Consider the following 16,793-nt stretch of genomic DNA (forward strand, 5'->3'; position numbering starts at 1 on the left):
GAAGAGGCATGCGCGGGATCAACCGTTCATCGCATGAACGTTGTTCAAAAACCGTTCGTAGTTAGATAAGGATTAAAAACTTTTAAAAACATTAGGAAGATCAGATCTTCACCTTTGTGCGGGTAGATGATCACTGCAAACTGATGATCGTGGTTTTGGAAGAAGGTTCGCTTGAAGCCGTTCAAGTGTCCGGCCTCTACGGGTATCCACACGAAGCAATAGGTCGATCCAAACGCTTCAATCTCCCCGGGGTGCTAGCTCCCTTGCAGAGATTGGTTTTGATGGCTGATCTCCTCCCTTTCTTTCAACTCTTGAATGTGCTTGGGAGGAGGAAGATGAAGGACTCAAGGAAGAAGATCACCAAGCCTTGCGGCCTCTTTCCTTTGCATGCGTTGGAAGGAGGAAGGTAGGAAGAGGATGCCGCCAACACTTTTTCTTTGCTTTTCCTTGCTTGCAGCTGAAACAAGAGGAGGAGAAGGGAGGCCACGAGTTGGAGAGGAGGGCTTCACATAAAATGCCCTATGTGCTGCCCAAGTCCCCTTTTATAGATATCTAGGGCTCCTACAAATTAGGAGCCCTTGACCCTTTTCAAGAGGGGCGCCGGCCCCTCTTGTGTTGCCGCACCAACAAAGAAAAGGAGGAGGGGAGGAGGATTAGGAGGCCCCTATTTGGTTTAGTCCTAATCCAATTTGGGTTTAACCAAATCATGAATCAATTGGGTTCAATCTATACTAGTCCTAATCCAATTAGAACTTGAATGAACCATGACTCAATTGAACTCTTCAATCCTAACCCAATTAGGAGTCATGTTGATTCATTAGATTAATAATTAATTAGGACTTAAGAAACCCTAATCGAATTAGGACTTATTTAATTTTAGTCCTAATCCAATTAGGACTCTAATTTGAATCCGAAGTCCTAATCCGATTAGGACTCTGGGAATCCTACTCCAAGTAGGAATCCCAGTCCTACTCCAAATAGGATTCCCAGTCCTAATCCAATTAGGACTTTAGGAATCCTACTCGAAGTAGGATTTGTGTTTAAGTCCATTTAATTAATTCCATTGTTCCTTCTTCAACTGATTATCAATCGAATTGATTACTTGTGATTCCTAATCACGATTCAACCATCGGATCGGTCAATGCCTCTAGTGTGTGTGATCCCATAGGTTCTATTCTGACTGATAGTGAGATATATTGTGATCTCTATCATAATATCATTGAAAACTCCTTTCAATGGGTTGGAACGGTTCCAACTCTACTCATTAGGGTTTATCGACCATCGAGATAATCCCTGAGTCTCACCATCCACCAGTGATACCTGGCAGCATGTAGTGGCTACCCAGCAGAATAGAATGATGAACCTCTAGGTGCAGTTATCGTGTGATACAGTCCTTCTATCGTGGATCTCTACAGGGCGGAGGTCATGGACAACTCGTCAAACCCCATCGCCTGTCATATGTCAAGATTTATTTGACTTAAGCTCGAGAGTGGAAAACTCTTTCTCCACTGTACAATCTGCCCCGGCCGAGGTCTTACGAACTCAGTCTTATAAATCACATAGGATCTCTCCTTATCTATCAAGGTCGATAGATTCCTTGTAGGTGCATACCCTACTCCTACAGTGAACCTACTGCAACCAATCTACACTGCATGGACCCATATGGCTAGAGACAATATATGTGTGCAGTCAAACTACAATAACCTCACTGTGAGTAGCCGAAGCATCGCAGGTCAAAGGACCAGTCATACTACTGCAACATCAAGCAAGTCATTGACGAGTGGATAGACATCCAAGTGACTTCTTGTCTTGGTCACGCTCAGTACCCTTGTTCTTTAACAAGCACCTGCACTATCAGTTTAGTGTCCCTACACTGTGGACTCGAGTCTCGTCCATCCGTAGGGAAAGTGATGTGTGCACTGATCGGATCAATCACCGTCCTCGTGATGATCGATCGATCAGGAGCATTTAGAAATTAATCACCAATGATATATGGCTCAAATTCTCAACTCTTGAGAACATGCATCATCATCTTATTAATTCCTTGGACGATTCATAGACACATAAACAATATGAATGAAAAAAATGCTTTTTATTTATTTCAATAATAAATAGTCAAGTACAAAATTATGTTCCAGAATTAATAATGTATCAGCCTTATTGGCTTTTAGGGCATATATCTAACAATCTCTCACTTGCACTAAAGCCAATTAGTTATATATCTAAGCCCCATCTTCTCAAGGTGGGCTTCAGTCTTCTGCTGACTCAGCTGCTTAGTGAACGGGTCCGCCATGTTATCCGCAGAGTCTACTCTCTGTACCTCAACATATTTCTTCTCAACGTATTCGCGTATGAGGTGATAGCGCCGCTCTATGTGCTTCGACTTCTGATGAGACCTTGGTTCCTTAGCAAGAGCTATGGCGCCATTATTATCGCAGTTGAGTGTTATAGCATCTGATGTCATCACATCCAATTCTGCAATGAATTTCTTGTACCAGAAGCCTTCCTTAGCAGCTTCAGATGCAGCGATGTATTCAGCTTCCATAGTAGAGTCAGCAATGATCGGTTGTTTAGAACTCTTCCAATTCACCGTACCACCATTGCACAAAAACACATATCCGGACGTAGACTTTCTATCATCGACATCTGTCATGAAGTCTGAATCCGTGTATCCTTCTACCTTTAATTCTGATGCTCCTCCAAAGACCAAGAACAAATCTTTAGTTCTTCTTAAGTACTTAAGAATGTTCTTCACAGCAGTCCAGTGCTCCTCGCCTGGATTTGACTGATATCTGCTAGTGACACTCACTGCAAGTGCTATATCAGGTCGTGTACACAGCATGGCATACATGAGGCTTTCTATTGTTGAAGCATATGGAATCTTACTTATGCGTTGAATCTCCTCAGATATGTTAGGGCACATCTTCTTTGAGAGATGAATTCCATGCCTAAGGGGTAAGAGATCCCTCTTGGAGTTTTCCATGCTGAACCTCTTCAGCACCTCCTTTATGTACATCTTCTGTGATAGGCCAAGCATCCTTTTAGATCTATCTCTATAGACCTTAATCCCCAAAATATAGGATGCTTCTCCAAGGTCTTTCATGGAGAACTCTTTTGACAACCAGACCTTGACCGAGGTTAGCATGGGAATATCATTCCCAATCAGGAGAATGTCATCCACGTACAGTACGAGAAAAACGACATCACTCCCACTAACCTTTTTATAAACACACGGTTCCTCTTCGTTTTTGATGAAATCAAACGTTTTGATTGCATCATTGAAATGAGTGTTCCAACTCCGAGATGCTTGCTTTAGTCCATAAATGGACCTTTGCAGCTTGCAGACCTTGTGATCTCCATCACTGGAAGTGAATCCCAAAGGTTGTTCCATATAGATATCTTCATCAAGATATCCATTCAGGAAAGCAGTTTTCACATCCATCTGCCAAATTTCATAATCATGAAATGCTGCAATGGCCAGCAGTGTACGGATGGATTTCAGCATGGCTACAGGTGAAAAAGTCTCTTGATAGTCAATGCCTTCGCGCTGACTATACCCTTTCGCCACAAGCCTTGCCTTATAGGTCTCTACCTTTCCATCCGAACCTATTTTTCTTTTGTAGATCCATTTACATCCAATAGGTACAATACCTTCTAGTGGATCTACTAAGGTCCAGACTTGGTTGGAATGCATGAAGTCTAACTCTGACTTCATAGCTTCCAGCCATTTCTTAGAATCGATATCTGATATCGCCTCGTTGTAGGTTTTGGGATCTTCTATGTGTTCCCTATCTCCCATGAGAAACATTTCCTCAGTATCCTCTTCAAGCATACCTAAGTATCTATCAGGAGGATGGGAGACCCTACTTGATCTACGAGGTGGAGGGGGGACAACATGTACTGGCTCTATATGAATGGGTTCTATAGGATCCATGACTCGTTGTTTTTCAGAGACTCTCTTCAAGCTCAATTTTCCTCCCACTGCCTCTATCAAGGATAAACTGTTTTTCTAAGAAGATGGCATGTCGGCTCACAAATACATTATAATCCTCTGAGATGTAAAAATTATACCCTAAGGATTCTTTAGGATATCCGATAAAACGAGCATTTATGGTCCTAGCCTCTAACTTGTCTGCCTGTAGTCGCTTGACATGGGCCGGACATCCCCAAATCTTGAGATGACCAAGACTTGGTTTCTTACCATGCCATATCTCATACGGTGTGGTAGGATCGGATTTAGAGGGAACTCTATTCAATAAATAAATTGCTGTGAGTAAGGCATCTCTCCAAAGAAACATAGGTAAATCAGTGAAGCTCATCATGGACCTGACCATATCCAATAGAGTCTGATTTCTTCTTTCTGACACCCCGTTGAGTTGAGGTGTACCAGGAGGTGTCCATTGTGAGACTATGCCATTTTTCTTGAGATAGTTCCGAAATTCCCCACTAAGGTATTCTCCTCCTCGATCTGATCGAAGAGCCTTAAGAGGTTTTCCAGTTTGTTTTTCTACTTCATTTTTGAACTCTTTGAACTTTTCAAAAGATTCAGACTTGTGTTTCATAAGATACACATACCCATATCGTGAATAATCATCGGTAAAGATAATGAAGTATGAATAACGTCCCCTAGCTAGCACATCGAATGGGCCACACACATCTGTGTGTACTAGGGTAAGTATTTCAGTGGTCCTCTCCCCATGTCCTATAAAGGATAATTTAGCCATTTTTCCTTGAAGACAGGACTTGCAAACTGGATATGACTCGGAAGTCAATGAGTCGATAAGCCCATCTTTCTCCGTTTTGTTCATTCTGTCTTCTCCAATATGGCCAAGCTTGAGGTCCACAAATACTTCTGGTTTATTTCATCCCTGGATCTCTTGGATCCTTTGACATTCACTTCTTACTCAGAAACATTCACAAACTCATCAATATGTAAATGATAGAGACTGTCAATCATAAAACCACGTGCGACTATTTTATTTCTGAAATAAATAGAACAGCAGTCTTTGTCAAAAGTAAAAATATGACCATCCTGTGCTAGACACGAAACAGAAATCAAATTTCTGCTAGCAGCAGGTACATAATAACAGTCTCTAAGTAATAAACTAAAACCAGACGGTAGTCGCAGAGGATAGGTGCCCACAGCCACAGCAGCAACTTTTGCTCCATTGCCAACCCGAAGGGTTACTGCACCTTCCGCCAGCCTTATATTTTTCTTTAGACCCTGCATGGTAGTGCACAAATGAGCACTAAAACCAGAATCTATAATCCAACTAGAAGTAGTAGAAATCGTTAGATTAGTTTCAATTACGAGCAAGTCTATACCTTCTGAAGGTGTGTCTCCCTTCTTGTTCTTCAAGCTCTCGAGATATGAAGGATAATTTCTTTTCCAGTGGCCATCGACATTGCAGTGGAAACATTTTTCTTTGTCATTAGCCTTTTTCTTTTGAACTTCCTTCTTTGGCTTCTTGTCTTTCTTCTGCTTCTTTGCAGGCTTTTTTTTCTTCCAAGTAGACTTTCTCTTGGAACCAGAAGTCAGCTCAGCAGCAAGGACATTGCCCCTCGAACCTTTCAAGGCTCCCTCAGCAGTTACCAACATGTTTAACAGTTCAGTCTTAATTCATTCAATCTTATTCATGTGGTAGTTTACTATAAACTGTCCAAATGAATCAGAAAGGGATTGAAGGATCAGATCGACTTGCAATTCCTTGTGCATGTTCATACCGAGCTTCTCAAGCTCTTCTAGGTCCTTGATCATAGTCAGACCGTGATCATGGACAGACTGCCCTTCGCACATCTTTGCTTTGAAGAGTCTCTTGGACACTTCAAAACGAGCTGTGCGACTCTGCTCACGATACAACTCTTGCAGGTGTGCCAGTATGTCCCTAGCAGTCTTCATATTCTTATGCTGGCATTGGAGTTCATTGGACATGGATGCCATGATGTAGCACTTGACTCTAACGTCATCATCCGTCCACTTTTGATGCGTCTTACGCTGATCATCAGTAGGACGTGCTGGTAGTCTGAGGATATCTGTTTCGAGTATGTAGCCTAATTTCTCACAGTTCAAAACAATTTTGAGGTTTCTAAGCCAGTCCTTGTAATTGGTTCCAGTCAATCGGTTGGTCTCAAGAATACGGGTCAAAGGATTTGAAGCTGACATTGTGATCTGCAGAGATTAAAGATTCTAGTTAGACTTTGTACTTGATCTAAATTTGTCCTAAGGTCTTTTAGAACAAATGTTCCTCCCACTATTTTCTCGAATCCCTTACACTCCCCTGGTAGGAAAAACGGAAAACCTTCGCGACTAGGGTTTCTAGTGGGTACTGCGGTCCCACCGATTTACATGGCACCTCACCTAACAGTTATTAGTGACACATAAATAGATGAGTGTACAACTCTTGTACAATGCTTCTCAAGCATGTTGCAGTGCTACTTGGTCTCTAAGCCATTAAGACCTTACCTAACAGTTATTGGTCCCATTTCTTAGTTAAGTCAGACCCACCGTATTACCATAGAAATAAAGTCGTTATTGGGTCCTCACCTAACAGTTATTGGTGCCCAACCCCACCTTTACCCTACAACATCTCATGTCTTTAGAGAGGTCCAGCCCCCCGATGCAACTTGCCCACTGTATCCAGCCGAGACAAATCATCAAAAAGACCTTAGCAGCTTTACTACAGTGGAAGACTTATTGACTTAATATTGGTTAATCATGTCTTAGTGTTTGCAACCTTGAGCTCTTCATAAGAGGTAATCGAACAATTGGCCAGGTAAGCAGGTGGGAGGCTCCCCTTACTCAGAGAGTAAGGTCCTAATTAAGTAACCACCTTTCATGCTTTCCTAGACACCAATTAGATCAATTAATCTAATATGACTTGCTCATGTTGGTTCACTCTTGACTTGATTGAGGAGGTTTTAGTTTAGGTCTCATTGGGTTTGCTACGTCACATGTAAACCTATCTACCCCGTTCTCATTCACATCACATGCAAACGGCACATCGCAGGTAGTTATAATCGCAGCAATAAATAAAGCTAAACTTTAAATAGGTGATGATCATGGATTCTAATTAGGTCATATTATAAGCACATGCACGTCAATTGATCAACTGGTCTTCAACTCTTGAATTGGTTCCAAGCCTCCTTGATTCGATGCTTGATCAACTCTTGATCCAATTGCCATCAATTGCTCAGATCGCCGTTCATCTCATGCACTGTCTTCGACTTGATCGTTGACGTACATCACATCACAGAAATACAACTAGATATAAAATAAAAATAATAATAAATTACATCTCCTTTTAGGAGGCACGCAGGCCTCTCAAAACATCAAATAAGATGCATGCAAGCATCTGAAAAATTACATGACATTACAGATCACATCGCAGGTCATTACATTTGATACCAAAAGGGTTTGAATCCTATGATCATCACCACATGCAGCAAATATACTTTTCAGATCTGAAACTTAATTGATTATGTTATGACATAGGTTGCTGATCATGCTAATCATGATTATAAACTTTGTAATCCCATTAACAATGCAATTAGAATCATTGATTTATCACATAAAAATCAGCATGCAAAAATCAGCATGCAAAAATCAGCAACCCTGAAAAATCTGCATGCAGAAAATTTTCAGCATGCATAACCTTTTAAATTTCAGATCCAAGATGCCTATTAATAATTAATTCTTACCTTAATCTACGATGCCTAGGCTCTGATACCACTGTTAGAACCCGCCCATACCGCAGAAAATTTTAAAAAAATTCAGATGCAGCGGAAGAGGCATGCGCGGGATCAACCGTTCATCGCATGAACGTTGTTCAAAAAACGTTCGTAGTTAGATAAGGATTAAAAACTTTTAAAAACATTCGGAAAATCAGATCTTCACCTTTGTGCGGGTAGATGATCACCGCAAACTGATGATCGTGGTTTTGGAAGAAGGTTCGCTTGAAGCCATTCAAGTGTCCGGCCTCTACGGGTATCCACACGAAGCAATAGGTCGATCCAAACGCTTCAATCTCCCCAAGGTGCTAGCTCCCTTGCAGAGATTGGTTTTGATGGCTGATTTCCTCCCTTTCTTTCAACTCTTGAATGTGCTTGGGAGGAGGAAGATGAAGGAGGACTCAAGGAAGAAGATCACCAAGCCTTGCAACCTCTTTCCTTTGCATGCGTTGGAAGGAGGAAGGGAGGAAGAGGATGCCGCCAACACCTTTTCTTTGCTTTTCCTTGCTTGCGGCTGAAACAAGAGGAGAAGGGAGGCCACGAGTTGGAGAGGAGGGCTTCACATAAAATGCCCTAGGTGCCGCCCAAGTCCCCTTTTATAGATATCTAGGGCTCCTACAAATTAGGAGCCCTTGACCCTTTTCAAGAGGGGCGCCGGCCCCTCTTGTGTTGCCGCACCAACAAAGAAAAGGAGGAGGGGCGTGATCCCCTCCTTCTTGTGTTGCCCTAATCCTCCTTTAAGGTTGATTAGGAGGCCCCTATTTGGTTTAGTCCTAATCTAATTAGGGTTTAACCAAATCATGAATCAATTGGGTTCAATCTATACTAGTCCTAATCCAATTAGAACTTGAATGAACCATGACTCAATTGAACTCTTCAATCCTAACCCAATTAGGAGTCATGTTGATTCATTAGATTAATAATTAATTAGGACTTAAGAAACCCTAATCGAATTAGGACATTTAATTTTAGTCCTAATCCAATTAGGACTCTAAATTTGAATCCAAAGTCCTAATCCGATTAGGACTCTGGGAATCCTACTCCAAGTAGGAATCCAAATTTAATTCAAAACTCCTAATCTAATTAGGATTGTAGGAATCCTACTCCAAATAGGATTCCCAGTCCTAATCCAATTAGGACTTTAGGAATCCTACTCGAAGTAGGATTTGTGTTTAAGTCCATTTAATTAATTCCATTGTTCCTTCTTCAACTGATATCAATCGAATTGATTACTTGTGATTCCTAATCACGATTCAACCATCGGATCGGTCAATGCCTCTAGTGTGTGTGACCCCATATGTTCTATTCTGACTGGTAGTGAGATATATTGTGATCTCTTTCATAATATCATTGAAAACTCCTTTCAATGGGTCGGAACGGTTCCAACTCTACTCATTAGGATTTATCGACCATCGAGATAATCCCTGTGAGTCTCACCATCCACCAGTAACACCTAGCAGCATGTAGTGGCTACCCAGCAGAATAGAATGATGAACCTCTAGGTGTAGTTATCGTGTGATACAATTCTTCTATCATGGATCCCTACAGGGCAGAGGTCATGGACAACTCGTCAAACCCCATCGCCTGTCATATGTCAAGATTTATTTGACTTAAGCTCGAGAGTGAAAAACTTTTTCTCCACTGTACAATCTGCCCCGGCCGAGGTCTTACGAACTCAGTCTTATAAATCATATAGGATCTCTCCTTATCTATCAAGGTCGATAGATTCCTTGTAGGTGCATACCCTACTCCTACAGTGAACCTACTGCAGCCAATCTACACTGCATGGACCCATATGGCTAGAGATCATGTATGTGTGCAGTCAAACTACAATAACTTCACTGTGAGTAGCCGAAGCATCGCAGGTCAAAGGACCAGTCACACTACTGCAACATCAAGCAAGTCATTGACGAGTAGATAGACATCCAAGTGACTTCTTGTCTTGGTCACGCTCGATACCCTTGTTCTTTAACAAGCACCTGCACTATCAGTTCAGTGTTCCTACACTGTGGACTCGAGTCTCGTCCATCCGTAGGGAAAGTGATGTGTGCACTGATCGGATCAATCACCGTCCTCGTGATGATCCATCGATCAGGAGCATTTAGAAATTAATCACCAATGATACATGGCTCAAATTCTCAACTCTTGAGAACATGCGTCATCATCTTATTAATTCCTTGGACGATTCATAGACACAAACAATATAAAATGAAAAAGATGCCTTTTATTTATTCAATAATAAATAGTCAAGTACAAAATTATGTCCCAGAATTAATAATGTGTCAGCCTTATTGGCTTCTAGGGCATATATCTAACAGTTATGCCCCGGACCTATAGCCCGCATGACTCTATTCTTATAACAGATTAATTATGCTTATAAAATGTCTCCATGTGTCTAGCTTTTCCTGAATTTTAGTTTGAAAATGCTTTATCTATAGCAATTTTGAAGAGTTTTAATGCTTCATTTAAACCATTTTCTTCATCATTTTCTAATAAATTTGACAATCTAGTGATTTATGTACTTTTTTGAATTTTTAAATTAAAGCAACTATTCTAGTAAGTGGATGTGTTTAGAGAATATGATATTGTTTTACATAGAAAACATGCACCATTATATTGAATATGGGTGTCTTCTTTTTACTTGTTTGCTTTAGTCTTTACTCTGTATGAAGTAAGGTTCGTCGATCCGACATCAAGACCCGTACCGGTCGGCAACTGGTATGGTTCGGTACCGGATGGAACCGCCCGGTTCTCTTTTAGTGCTTTCAACTCCTATCTTGGTTGCAACTTTTGAAGGAGTTTTAAAATTCACATAGTAAAACCTGATAGGTTGTACTACATGAACATGCTGATCTTTTTTATCTACTACATGAACATGTTGATTTTAATTACCAACACATAGTGTTTGCTACTAGCACTGAAGTTCAATAACTTTCTAAAAATTTACATCTACCTAGCAGGGCCAATGTTTGCTAGATGCCCTATATCCTGATCGCCTAATCCACTATCTTGAATCTTTTTTCTATTTGAGCTGGTTTTTATTAAACTTTTTTAAGTGTCAGACAGAACGTCTCTTTAAATATTTTTTTTGTAATTGTATAGTGAGGAGACAAGGATTAAAATTGGGGCTGGTGTGAGGCAAGGTTGGCGGCGGCGACGTGAGAAGTTGATGTTGCAGGAGAGCTGCTTCATAGAGTGGCAGAATATGATTGCAGAAGCAGCTAGGAAGGGTTATGCTGGTGAAGATGAGCTGCAGTGGGATTCATACAGAATCTTGGACGAACAGCTGAAACAGGAGTGGCTGGAGAATGTTGAGAAGAGAAAAATGATGCCTAGGCCGAAAGGGAGCAAGAGAGCACCTAAATCACTTGAGCAGCGTAGAAAGATATCAGAGGCCATTTTTGCAAAATGGGCAGATCCTGTAAGCGCGTGCCTTCCTACTTTGGTGGGGTTTATTTTGCATCATTATTAAGGAATTGATCATATATGCTTCCTCCTTCATAGATGCACAATCCTTATGTCAAGCTCTCTTATGACAATGTTTGGAGATGTACATGGAGATGAGCTAGCGTCTATCAGAAGAGGGGAGCATTTATGGTGCACTGTTTTTATGTCTTTGATTGTTTTATACTCTCCTTCAGTTTTCCATGATTTTTTCTCCCTTTCTATTAGGAATATCGTGAGCGAGTATGCACTGCACTGGCTAAGTATCATGCTACAGCCATTGGAGCTGAAAGAAAACGAAGGAGAAGACCAACTGGCAAAACCCCCTTGAAAATGGATTCTGTGGAAAAGAAACTCACACAATCTAAAAGCATTAGGAGTGAGGCAAAAAGTATCCAGAAGACAATTTCTAAGAGAAAGAGAACCCCTACTCCATACAAAGACCCAATGGCAGGATCCAAGTTGGAGATGATAAAAAGAATTAGAGCACGAAGGGTAGCTATGGAAACAAAAAAGAGAAAAGCTGTGGAAAGGGCAAAGTAAGTCTACTATATTTACTGGGGTCACATTTATCTGGAGCTATAGAATCTATATATAAAGAGAACTCCAATAATTGGACATGGAAAGCTGGACTCCATGGGAGAGTTCTCTTTTAATTTCCCATCTCCCTAGACCCCCACCCCCCTTTCCTTTATTCAAAGGCACGTTCATATTACGTGCAAAATACTCATATATCTATTGAGCTCTTATATATAGAAATATTATTGGGACATAATGTACCACTAACATCCTACTATTTAGTTGAATAATGTCCTGCAACTTGTTTCTGAACTTCTATACGGCTATTAAAGCAAGAAAAGATCTTCTATTTGGCTATTGTAAATTTTATGCATGTATTTAAAATGACGGTCATCATCATCATTGGTGAAACCATAACCTCTTAATTGGATTTCAGGTTATTAATTGCTGAAGCAGAGAAGGCTGCAAAGGCTCTTGAGATGGCTGCACTAAGGAGCCCTCTCGCACAAGCTTCGCTTATGGAAACCAGGAAGCTGATTGCTGAGGCAACACGTTCCATGGAAAAAATAGAGAATGGACAATTGACATTGCAGGATGTTGGAGATGATGCATCTTTAAGTTCTGTTGGACCAATAAACCATTTGCAGATTAATCGAGAAACTCAAAGCAATGACAAATTCTTGGATGAGCAACTTGTAAATGGCACTCATCTTCTTGCTTCAGGTGAAAGTAATCACAAAGATTTTGATTTTCAAAATTTCACTCTGCAGAATGCACTGAACGGCAGGGAGCCCTTGACAGCAGAAAAGTGTACAGAGAATTCCTCTGATGCAACCTGTGGATATCTCTCATCTCAGTCTAGATGTGTGAGAAAAGAATCGGAAACAAATAATTTGCAAGCGGATCAATTGACGGTAAATGGATCTGTCAGGTACGACGATCCTGCAGCTAATAGAGAAGAATGGAGAACTTCAGAATTAAAAGAAAGTGAGAGCTCCACAAAATTTGTGACTAAAACTAAGAAGAAATGGGTGCATGGAAAGTTACTTGAAGTCGAAGAAGATTAAGCGCGAGGTAAACCATACGGTGGGATGTACATAGAAGTCTCGTCTTTAAACAAAATCTTTCTCATGTTCAGTAGTCTGTGGCCTCAAGGGTTGGTAAAGTGAATGTATGATTATGGTGTTATATATTTTGTCAAGTTATGATCCCCAGTATTCAGTTCCGGCCAATACAATATTGCAGCGGGTTAATTTCTTGGCTTATGTTGCTAGTATGACCAGGAAAGACTAGGATTGCTGACAGGAGGGTAACTCACTAGAAACGAAAATTTTATTGTATCTTTCCCTATGTTCAAGGATTGGTGCAATGCAATATGCGTTTTTTAGATGTATGTGGGGGATTCCAGTATTAAAAATATAAATCAATTTGGAAGAAGGGAGAATTTCTGTATCAATTAATTTAGAGCTATCATCATAAAGAGCTAATGGATTCCTTAGTAACATGGTTCCTTGTGATGCATTTCATGAGTCTCTCTCTCTCTCTCCTTTGATTTGAAAAATGTGGTATTAAGTGACTTTAAGAAATTAGTGCTTTCGATATGAAATTTAATGGCATGAAGTGCATACAGCACGTCCTTTTTGGCCAACCAACATGAGATGTACTTGGGGCAATTAACTTTTTGCAGTCAATTTTGATTTGAAAGGATTTACCTGAGGATTTCCAGCGAAGTAGCTAAATCAAACTGCTAATATAATGCATAACTGTTTTAAGAAAGCTATCGCAAACATTATGTCCTACTAATGCGTTCAAAATAATCATTCTATTTTGCGCATCTGTAAGTTTCAGTTACATGATAAACCATTGCCATCTGTGCTAAAGAATATCTTAGCATGGAGAATGATATTTCGTATTTCAAAATAAACTTTTGTGATTTTTCCGTTTCCTGGTAGATCATTACATAGGTTAGTATGCTATAGAAAAGGCTTTAGCCCACTGCAAGTTTATAAGCGGTTGCATCCACTCGGCCTTGGGCTGTTCTCCGCTATTTTACATTAAAATGAACACTTTTCCAAAGATGGAACGCATTTTCCACCAAGTGGAGAGGCGCCAAACACTAGCCCAATGCCTGGCGGCCAAGATAATCGACGGTGTCCAACCATAAACGATGAAATCATCCCGTATCAAACTCCTCTAACGTGCTATCTAGCATATCACAAACGGAAATGCATCAATCTGCTCTTTCTTCTAAGAACAAGGTTGTGGTCTTTAACCCATACAACATGTGTTTGCACCCTACCCATCAATTTTTGAAGTCATGCAATACATAAATTGGAAGGGTTAATTACTGAAAAAATCCTGTAATTTAGTAAAATTTTCAATTTTAGCACATCGTTCCGACTTTTACAACCGGATATGTGTACTTTATAAAATGTTGCAATGTTAGCCTATCGTCAATCAGCATCCAATTCTTCCGTTAAAATTTTCTTATGGAAATGATGTGGAAATTTTGAAAAATGATATGGAAAATAACAATAATGAGATGGAAATGATGTGGAATAAACCAAGTTAAATAGATAATAAAAAGCTTTTTCCTCCAGCTTACTCCTACCTTCTTCCCTGTCTCTCCTTTGCCTCCCCTTCAGAACTCCCTCTAACGCCACCTCTCCCTTCTTCCAAATCACTCGCCATCTCCTCCTCTCTCGACTCTCCTGTGCTGCGACCTCCCATCCTTTCAAATTTTCATTTAATGTTGGAATTTTAGAGTAAATCCCACATTGTAAAATTATTGTAACCCCTACTTCATTATCTATAAACTTTTTGTTGACCTAGGGATTAATGTTGATGATTACAAAATAACTGAGTAGGTTACTAATGATCATATGTTTTGGACTAGTTTAAATTGTTTTTCAGGGAAGCCCTAAAAGCTTAAACGACTAAAGTAGCATGGAGAAACTCAAGAGATAAAACTTTCATGTTGGAGATAAGTTTGAAGGAGTTTGGAGGCTTTTGAAGTATGAAAGCGGACCCTACTCCGCTAGGAGTCGATCTTGGAGTGTCTATTGGATACAACGATGAAGAATCAACACGCTGAACATTAGGAATCTGCCCCTGGAACATAGGGGTTGACCCCAAGGTCGACTCCGACACTTTGGTGATGAGTTGCATGCTTGGCATAGACTAGGAGTTAATCCTGGGGTCGACCCCTAGACTTGGTATTGACCCCCAGGTTGTCCCTTGACGTGTCATAAGCGAGAAATAGAGAAATAGTTTTTCTGGTTTCCTTTGGGGTCAACCCCTGCATCAAGTGTTGACCCTTAACGTGCCATAGGCAAGAAATAGAGGGATAGTTTTTCTAGTTTTCTCTGGGGTCAACCCCAGCACCAAGGGTCAACCCATAGGGCGACCACTGCACCAAGGGTCAACTCTCCGGTCAACCCCTCTAGGCTGGTAGATTGTAATAGCTTATTTTTCAATAGAAAAGAAGCACATTTAATAGGATCTAACCTTTCTCCAATGGTCTTCAACGACTGGTAATTACTCTCCGGCAACTTCTCTTTATAAATAGGCCTCCAAAAGGTAGAAAACAACAAGTAGAATTAAAGAAAAATCAAGAGAGAAAACATTCAAAGCAAGAAAGCTATTCATTGAGTGAGAAGTATTCAATCCAACTTCAACAACCACTTCAAGAGCATTCATTGAGCATTCTCAACTAAAGTGCACATCAAGAGGCTTCTCCCAACATTTCAAAGGGCGCTTAATTAGTTTTCTTTTTCCTCCGAGGAGCTTTAATTGTATTCATTATTGTTACATTGTATTTCATTGTATTCATGGGGACAAGTTTTGGTTGAGCTGAGACTTGGAAATGTTGATATGTAGCTTGAAACGGAGTGTGTATATGGCTTGCTCGTGCCTAGAAAACTAGTGACTAGCTTGGGAGAGCCAGGGTTGTTTGGTCAGTGGTATCCGACATTATAATCATTTGGAAAGTAGATATTAGATTTTCCAAGTAGAGAGCTTGGGAATGGGTGTACATATTAGATTTGGTACCGAACCACTATGAATCTTTTGTGTTTATGGTGTTTTAATTGTATAACTTATTTGTTGACATAAAAGATTTGATTTTGATGATACAAAATGTTTGAGTAAAAAATTTACCAACCACTTATTTGCGGTACATAAGAATGCTCATAAAAAGCTAAGAAGATATCAAACTAGATCTCTTAATGTGAAAGAATAAAACTCAAGATTATGAAGCTCTGAGCTAAGAGGAGTTAGCCCTAAGAATACTACGAACTGACTCCTAAATGTCCATAGGTAAAAATAGAAGACTTCAATTTTGGACAGTTTCAAGAGTCGACTTTAGAAAAACACGAGTCGACCCCTAAATTAGTTGAGTTGACCCTAAAACAGTCTTAGAGGAAAGATAAAAAGAGGTAAAAACTTGCGCTTTCATAAGTCGACCTTTGAAGATCATAAGCTAACTCCTATTGACCGAGAGTCGATCCCAGAATTTGATAAATCGACCCCAAAATAGTCACAGATAGAAGACAAAAAATAGTCAAAATTAGCATAACAACAAGTCAACCCTGGAGGACAATGAGTGAACCCTGAGTCATGAATGAGTCCACCCCAAGGAATAGAAGAGTCGACCCCACAATGACCATATACGAAAGATAAAACGTAGCAAAAACAAGAGCTATCTCGAGTCGACCCCTGAAAATTACGAGTTGATCTTTTAAGAAGTTGAGTCAACCCATTTGTACTCAACAATAGTAGTGACTAGTTTTTCTGTAAATCCAAAAGAACTATTTCACCTCCCTCCTTTTCTTGCATTGGGTCTCTTCATGGATCAGGGAATAGATGGTGTCCCCTAGAGACTAGATTCAGTTTAGTGATATGTACTTAGATCAAGGCTCTACTTGTCGCCAAGACTAAGAGAGAGCAAAATGGTAGATTTTTCAATGAATTTTTTTTTCATTAGTCGAATAAAAGATTTATTTTATTTCTACACTGGTAATTTAGGAAGGTAAATTTACTTTGATTGTTTATATGTAGTATATGAATATTTATTTTTTCGTAAATATTGTTTTTATTTCTTT

The 16,793-nt window shown here is 40.1% G+C and overlaps 1 protein-coding gene across 2 annotated transcripts in view; it reads left to right on the plus strand.

Annotated features, from left to right (window-relative positions):
• The window catches only part of LOC103697567, a 62,998-nt gene extending 49,805 nt beyond the window's left edge, over nt 1–13,193 (plus strand). The window contains exons 5-8 of one of the 2 annotated variants that reach the window (XM_039118833.1): nt 10,831–11,149; nt 11,401–11,711; nt 12,128–12,386; nt 12,462–13,193. In XM_039118833.1, the coding sequence (XP_038974761.1) occupies nt 10,831–11,149; nt 11,401–11,711; nt 12,128–12,386; nt 12,462–12,758 (1,186 nt within the window). In that variant the 3' untranslated portion in view covers nt 12,759–13,193. Of the gene's footprint in view, nt 1–10,830; nt 11,150–11,400; nt 11,712–12,127 lie in introns of both variants that reach the window. The other variant, XM_039118832.1, reaches the window with a different exon arrangement.
• The last annotated feature ends 3,600 nt before the right edge of the window (nt 13,194–16,793 follow it).

The sequence above is a fragment of the Phoenix dactylifera genome, unplaced genomic scaffold, assembly GCF_009389715.1.
Source record: "Phoenix dactylifera cultivar Barhee BC4 unplaced genomic scaffold, palm_55x_up_171113_PBpolish2nd_filt_p 000427F, whole genome shotgun sequence".
NCBI classification, from domain to species: Eukaryota; Viridiplantae; Streptophyta; class Magnoliopsida; order Arecales; family Arecaceae; genus Phoenix; species Phoenix dactylifera.